The sequence below is a fragment of the Elgaria multicarinata genome, chromosome 7 (genome assembly GCF_023053635.1).
Source record: "Elgaria multicarinata webbii isolate HBS135686 ecotype San Diego chromosome 7, rElgMul1.1.pri, whole genome shotgun sequence".
Taxonomy (NCBI): Eukaryota; Metazoa; Chordata; class Lepidosauria; order Squamata; family Anguidae; genus Elgaria; species Elgaria multicarinata.
Window position 1 is genome coordinate 55,295,303 of NC_086177.1, and position 8,093 is coordinate 55,303,395.

Below are 8,093 nucleotides of genomic sequence, written 5' to 3' on the forward strand. Positions count from 1 at the left end.
CCGCGCAAATCTGTCGCTGTTGTTGTTGCTGTTGCTAGCTAAGTCACACCCCGGGCAGCAGCACTCCTAAGATCCTTTGCATATCAGGAAAAGGGTTTAAGGGGAGAAATGTAAAAAAATCATAAAAAATCAATGGATTACCCAATCCGATTCAAATTTGGTATGCTTAAAGCTCTCCTTAATATCTATTACTGTGCCAAATTTGATGTTTTTATCTTTAAAACTTATGCAGTTGTAAGCATTTGTTTAATTTAAAGCTTAAAAGTATCAAATCCTGCTCCTGCGCCCCAGTGGCCGCTTATAAAACAACAAATGATTTGCTCCAAAAGTAGTAGCAAAATAGGTCGGGTCTTTTGGCTTTATAGCACAATTAAAGCAGGATGCATGGGAGTACTTCACAGTCAAAGCAGATTATAACCTGGAAATCTTCAGAGTCCTTTGCACGCAAGTTGCAGTGATTGCACAGTATAACGCTGGTGTGATGAAGCTTTTAGGCAGCTTCCCATAAGGTAGAGTGGGGCTTAGGAAATGCATCATATTGTGAGAGAAGCAGTGGGAGCTGGTGGCTCCTAAGTCAGTGGGGGGGGTGAATCTGCTCTGGGTATCAGTCAGATCCAGTCAGAAGGAGCTATCCAAGGTGCACTGGACAGAAGGACATAAAGTAAGGTTTAGTATGTGTTACAAAAGGGTGCTGCTGTTTTTGGTAGAAACCCCATTTTATCAAAAAGGGAAGTTCTGCCCCAAGAAAGCTGCTGGCCAATAACCTTCCTAATGGCTTATACTTCAAGAACCCTGTTATGTCTAGCCCTCGCTTACAACATTGCCAACAATTACATTTGGAAACGTAGGATCAGAACCTTTGTCTCATTTGTTGCCTTCTCATGTATACTCAGAAATCTTGCATTAAAGGAGCCAGTGGGTTTATATTTTGCAACATTAACAGATCCAGTGGTTGACAGTCAGTTATTAACTAAATGGCATTCACAGCAAATTTGACACAACTTTCACATCAAGTAGTGAAGGCTAGAAATACTGAATATTGTTCGCAGTTTGCATGCTTCACGGGCAGCTTGTACAAAAAATAAGATAAAAGAGTAGCACCAGAAGGGAAACAAAATCTGGGGCAGAAGCTTATTTTGCAGACAATAAATGGAAAATTGCAAATGTGGTTTTCTTTCAGATCGTGCCCGGGTGCTTGGAGGTCTGCCCGATGTTGTCACCATCCAGGAAGGCAAGGTAGAGTAAATTAGTTGAAACTTTTAAAAGGCAATTCTGCAGCTTTCTCATTCTCAAAGAAGAGAAAGCTTCAGTATTACTCAACGGCTCTGGCTGTTATAAAGCGATTGCACTTTTTATTCATCTTCTAAATGGAGAGCATAATTTCACTACTAGACAGGCTGGCTTTATGCATTTAGGACAGTTTTACTTGTTAAAGCAGAATTTGAAAGAGCGAAAATGGTAACAGCCAGGATTTAGGCCACAATCTAACACAGGGCTGAATCTCCATTAGCCAACTGATTTTCGTTGTCTGCCAAAATGTATAGGGAGAAATGGTCTGTCTAGTACTGTAATGAAACTAAAAGGATTTCATACAAATACTTTCTCATTATATTTTAATTTCACATATCAGAATTGTTGACATCAGAACTTGATCTAGATGTTGTCACCTATAATGGAAAGTCACAGGACAAAACAGTATATAGTTACCAGGGATAGAATAGATATCCTGATGAACCTGTTTCATTTACTCCAGTCCCCCAAAATATTTAATTGTCAACTGTAAGCATCACATATGTAAGGTTCTGAATAACACCATCCCATTAATTAGCTCAGATTTGCTGCCAACACCCTACAACTGTTTGCTTCTGGCTTGTTTCAAAAATATCCTCCTTCAACATCAACAATTTAGTGAAAAGAGAAGTCACGATTTAGTACTTTTTGATACTATTTGATCTGTAATTTTAAAAAAGGGACCCACAAATACAAATTTATCTACTGGGCTCTGTGGTTACCACTTTATTCTCAAGAGATGTACTTGAGTCCTCCTAAACTCTGAATATTTTCAAGAGACCTATAAACACTAGCTTCCTGTTACCAATCTTGGCCATTTGCCTAGTCTTGTTGATCTGTGGGAAATAGGGTGGAGGCTAAACAGATGGTGAGAAAAGCAGAAGAAAACACTGAATATGTCATTATAGTTCCTCTTGCAACATAATCACACTGTCATTGCTTGGGAAGTGTCAAAATAGGAACGTGATGGAATGTATGTCTAGCTATGCATATTGTGGACTGTATTTTGTCTTTAAGCTGCAATATGTATTTGAAACTGAGGGAATATATAGATCCAAGATAGGCTTAGAAATTACCACGGAACCTATTTGGACAGTGAAGAAATACAACCAATTAGAAGCGTAGCAGTATTTTTTGTTTACTGTATTAACTTAAAGGACTGTGCATTCGTTTAAAAAATGGATGAAAAATGAAACAAGCAAGCCTACTTTTGTTCATTCAAACTCCATGTGCGATTCACAGAAATGTCACATGAAGAGGGAAGAGAGAGCAATGAAACTGGTCAGGTGGGAAGCTATTTTTAGCTTAGATAGCAGCTAAGCCATGTATGTGCGCCTTTTTAAATTGCCTATAAAATGGAGATGTTTTGTCCTCGCTGAAATTTGGCAAATCTGTTGCCTTGGGGGATGGATTGTAGGAGATCTGAAAATGCCATGTGATTTGGGTGGAAAACACCAAATGGCTGGGTCTTTCAATGAAATCATTGGAAAAACAAATGAACAAATGGAAATGAATGAAAGTTTTTTAAAAAAACAAATTAAAAAATGAAACAATTTTTCTCCTTTCCCCTTCATTTATGACTAATTGTCCCCTCCATTGCGGCTAATAGCAGTTTTTTCTGGGGGGAGGATTTAAATCAGGGACATAGACCAGGGGAAAAGGTTACCCCCACCCACCCACCCTGCATAGCACTATGGGTCTGATCCAATTCTGGCCCTCTCCCCTGCTGCTGCTTTTATGACTAAAAGAAAGGTCAGTAGATCCAATCTCTGGCATCACCTCTAGCTTGGCTCACAGCATTTCATTGAGAGTGGTTCTGGAGAAGAATGGCGTGCCTCTCCCCTCGTCCCTTTGGCATTGTATAGTTTTGTAGAGGTTCATGACTTTGCTAGCTTCCTTCTGGTTATGCTAGCACTTACATAATGAAACAGTGTTCTCAAAACTCTATAACAGGGTAATAAAAATTCCCTACAGTCTGACTTTTGGCACTCAAGACTACTGACAGGGAGCTTTTATCCAGTTAGAAAATTAGAAACACATTTTTCCTGGCCCATGAAAAACTCAGGTTCTTCTTATTTCAGATACACGTTGGGATTTTTTTCTAACCCCAAATAAAGCATGGTTTCCTTATAATGTTATGAATCGCCATTAGTAAGCCCTAATACTTCATGGGGGATGGGAGGTTGCAAGTCTTCTGATTTAGTGTTACCCGTATGTTAAGGCAGCCTACGGTTGCATAGAAAGGAGGAGGTCACTACGCCCTTCCTTAGGAAAGCTGGCCAGGATTGTTTTAACGGCAGTAGAGCAATGGGAACTCAGTATTTTCTAACGCTAAATATTCTGGTTATATATTCAATTGGGCTCTGAATTATCTTAATGTAAACAAACGATTTATCTACACTTAGCTGGTAATTTGCACTTGACTTAACCTGACTTTTCCCACTGGAGCAAGGTCAGCTTTTCTGCCATCTGTCCTTGCTCTGGCGTCAAGCCGGGGGCATTCCCAGGCAGAAGGCAACCTCTGATTGGTTGCTGGAAGATGGGCAAGGGAGAGCCCAATAGTCGCCAGAAAGCCCGCGCTGCCTCCTTCATGGGGACTACTTGCTGCCACTCCACAGTAGCAAAACCATCAGGCTTAGCGGCAGCGCAGCACCAAGTTGGTGCCATGAAGGCAGGCTCTGAGTGTTGTTTGTGGTTTCTAGTCCCCCCCCCCAATAATCTCTCTCTTTCAAAGTGTTACTTTTATTGAGGCAAGAGATCCCTGGAAGTTAATGAACACTGTGTAATCTTGAGATCCCAGTTGTTGTTAATAAACCGCCCAGAGAGCTTTGGCTATGGGGCGGTATATAAATGTAATAATAAATAAAATAAATCATAAGCAGATACATAAGCAGTTGTTTGTGATAAACAGTGTTGGGGAGGAAGGTAACTATCACCTTAATGCCCTACTCATAAGTTTTCAAGAGCCATCTGGCTGACCACTGCTAGAGATGGACTGGTCAAACTTTGGTCTCACCCGACAAGGCAATTCTTAAGTACTTTGGGCACTCAGGACTGATTCAGATAACAATACCAGTATAATAAACCATGGTGCAACCTCCCACCTGCCCCCACCCTGTATTATGTGCCAGATTCAGCCCCATCTCTCCTTGCTAGTTTTAATCACAATTTCTCATTATATCCAAACTGGGAAAAAAAACCTGTGGTTTAATGACACAGCTTAGGATATGACACTGGAATCTGATTGGTTCAGATGTAATGGGGGAACTATTTTTGAAGAGCTCAGGAAGGAAATTACAAAGCTTGTATATGAGGGGAGACCATGTGGGCCTGGTGGTTTATTACGCCTTGATCAGTATGTCTGAATGAGCCCTCACTCTTAGATGTGTTATCTCAGATGGCCATATCTACCCGGGTACTTGGAAAAAGTGCCATATATATCTCCTATCCTGGGGTGGGCAACTTGTGGCCCTCCAGATGTTTTGGTGTACAACTCCCATGATTTCTCACCATTAGCTGGCTGGAGGTGATGGCCACAAGTTGTCCACCTTTGTCCTACTCTTTGTTAAGACCAATGCAGATTATGAACCTTTTGTGCCAAAACAATAACCTACCTAATCCTGTGGAATCATCCCATCTCTGTTGTCACTCCTGTTCTTCAGAGGCAAATAAACAGGTTTTTTTTCTCCCATCAAGCCATAACTAATAGTGGTATGGGTTCATCTTTGTCCTTTCTCCATCCTTTGGTATTTTTACTCTGTGTTTTCTTGAAAATCTCTGCAATAAGTTTCATCATTAAAAATACATTAGTTTATCTGCTTCTATACTTCACTCCAGCCCCCTTTTCATCATTAGGGTATCAAAGATGACACAAAGAGATAGTGATATTTACAAATGTATACACCATGAATCTTATAATGGGGTGATAGTGGAAATAATCTTTCTTAGACATGTTTCAATTTACTTATTTAAAAGCTATTTAGCTAACAGAACAAGCATCAGATAGCACTGCATTGCCAGACAGATCTTTTCAGAAATCCTGCAATGTAACATGGGAAGTGTCAGCCATGTAGAAGCATTTCCTCAGGGTATTGATTTTTCTCATTTACTCATCATGCAAGTAGACTGATCTCAACAGTGTGTTAGGAATAGATTTGTTTTGTTTGAAATTTGATCCATAAAGGTGTAATTATGGTTGAGCCTAATTTATTTGGAATTATGACTGAAGGAATTGTATGTATTTTTAGGATAATGAGTTGAGTAATCCCCCAGTGCCTTGATTCTGTTAGGAAAAGGAGCAGCTAAGCTATTTATTTCTTTACTGCATGTTGAATGTTCTTCTTGCTTGAGCCCTGGCCCCAGAATAATGAATCTATACACTCTGTGGGTAGAATCCAATGTTGCCTCAGCAGAAGGCAGTTCACAGAATGGATCTTTCCCTTTCCCTTCCCGTTCTACCATGCCATCCCAAAATCCTGTCCAGAGAGATTGGGGGGACCCAGTGGCAGCTCCAGGTCTCTGAGGACCCTAGGGCAAGCCCCCCTCCATGGAACCCCTCCCTCAGTGAGTCTACTTTCTCATTGTCATTGTCACCAGCTGCTATTCCTCCTCATCCCTTTCCTCATCATTGCTACCACTGCCTGCTTGGCAGGCAGAGAGCCAGTGAACAGGTAGGCAGTGGCATCTACTGTTCCTCCTTCCCACCATCACCGCTGTCTGGGCTAGAGTGAGAAGTAAGTTGCAATGGTAAAAAGGAGGAGCAAATCCAGGGGCTCCTGTCAGTTGGGCCCCTGCTGGGTTGTGAGCCCACAGCAAGTACCTGACCATGCCTACCTTTCACACTGGCCCCAGGGGAACCCAACAAATGTCTTAAGGGGCTGCAATGGGAGGGAATTGCCTGAATTAGGTGGAGGAATGTTGCACGGCTATACGATGTTCCTGATTATGGTGATTGCTCCCTCCACTGCAGCCTCCCAAAACAGCCCACAATGCTCAGTAGGTCCCCCTAACCCTCTAGAGCGGCTTTTTGGATAGGGGAGAGTGGGAAAGGAAGGATCCATTTTGCAAGCTTGCCTTCCACTCGTACATAGTTCAATTTCACCACTTATTTTACTTCCATTCTACATTAGAGCTTTAATTAATATTTATGCTTTGAATTCATCATTTGTCTTGAAGCTGGTGGTATTCAAAGAGTGCACATGCCTGAATATTTTACAAGAATCTATTTCTGGGGTATATCTGATTGAGAGAAATGCATTAAAGGAGCCTTGACAACTAGGCTATCTAATAATCTTCTCACCCTAAGTAGTGTTCAGATAAAAGACCTGCCTCTTAACAAATGGCTAATGAAGATTTTTTCTATCTATCCGATCCATATTTTGCTCTCACAGGGAGCATGTTGCTCTGTGGACTTTAGAGAAGCATATATCAGCCATTTTGGTTAGTGATTGTCCCTGAAAAAAAGTATTGATTTCAGATTAAAAGCAAGGTAGTTTTTATAGATGTTTGTAAAAGACTTCTGTGTTCCGCTGAAAAACTGTCTGAATGTACTTTAATCACGTCCTAATTGTATGCTTACTTGTTATTTAGATTTCGAAGCCTGATTTGCAATCATTTGTTTGACCTTTATTATAGAAGTAACCTTCTTAGAACCAAAAAAACCTCAAAGACTATTTCTTACTAAAGGGTCAATGTTTCAAGTAATTTGAATATTTAATTTTGTGTTATAATGAGTGTGCAGTTTGCGATAACCGTTCTGAAGACAAAAGAGTGTAAAATATTGAAGGAATGTGATATTATAATCCAAAACTAGTTATGTTCATTCACCTCCCTAACATAAAATCAGATTGATGTAGCAGAAGAAAATGAAAACAGAGCATATCCGGGGAACATAAATATTCAACATATTTATTTATAACTGTTTTTTATAACCCTTTGTGTGTTTCCTGCAGGCTCTTAACCTTTCTTGCACTCTCTGGGGGAATCCTGCCCCAGAGATTTCATGGCTGAAGAATGAAAAGCTTCTGACAGGAGACGACCACATCATCCTGAAATTTGAATCGGGGAAACAAGCGACCTTCACCGTCACTGCTGTCAGCACAGCTGACTCAGGGAGATACAGCCTTGTAGTGAAAAACCAATATGGCACAGAGACAAGTGATTTCACTGTAAGTGTATTCATACCTGAGGAAGGGGTGGAGATCCCTCATCCAGAACATGGTAAAGGAGATAAGAAAAAGAAGAAATGAAGCTAAAACTAAGGACAAATGTTGGGGAGAGCTAGAATACTGCCTGGTTTAATAATTGTGTGTGTGTAAACTATTTTGCCTGTGCCTAGGAGGTAGCTATCTGGGTCCTTCCACTCACTTCATTTGAGGCATTATGACTGACTGATATCAGGTAAAAGTGGCTAATGCTTCACCACCACTTTCCGACACGTTCTTCTAATACACTTCTCTCGTCTCAGTCTTCAACCTTAAATGAACCAAAACTATCAGTGACTGTATCTAGTAACTAGTATTTGGTTCTTCCTCAATGTCCATATATCACAAGCACAATATTTAAATAACTCATTTAATTAGTGAGGGGAGTGAAAGGATGAGTAAGAACTATGGTTTACTGGAGATCTAGATTTGATCATATTGGTAATCTAGTATCAACTGAGTGTACTGTAGGGTAGTACTAGAAAGCAGATGTTAAAGTAAAACAATGTATGTGTTGCCAGGATATTAATACACACTAATGTCAAAGAAAAAATTTGAATCCTCCTCAGTTTCACAAATAAATACATTACTTTTCAATCA

The 8,093-nt window shown here is 40.4% G+C and overlaps 1 protein-coding gene across 2 annotated transcripts in view; it reads left to right on the top strand.

Moving 5' to 3' along the window:
• The window catches only part of MYOM1 (myomesin 1), a 91,538-nt gene extending 83,445 nt beyond the window's left edge, over positions 1-8,093 (top strand). For both annotated transcript variants that reach the window (XM_063130591.1, XM_063130590.1), the window contains 2 exons: positions 1,181-1,236; positions 7,242-8,093. In XM_063130591.1, coding sequence (XP_062986661.1) covers positions 1,181-1,236; positions 7,242-7,538 — 353 coding nt within the window. In that variant the 3' untranslated portion in view covers positions 7,539-8,093. The remainder of the gene's footprint in view (positions 1-1,180; positions 1,237-7,241) is intronic.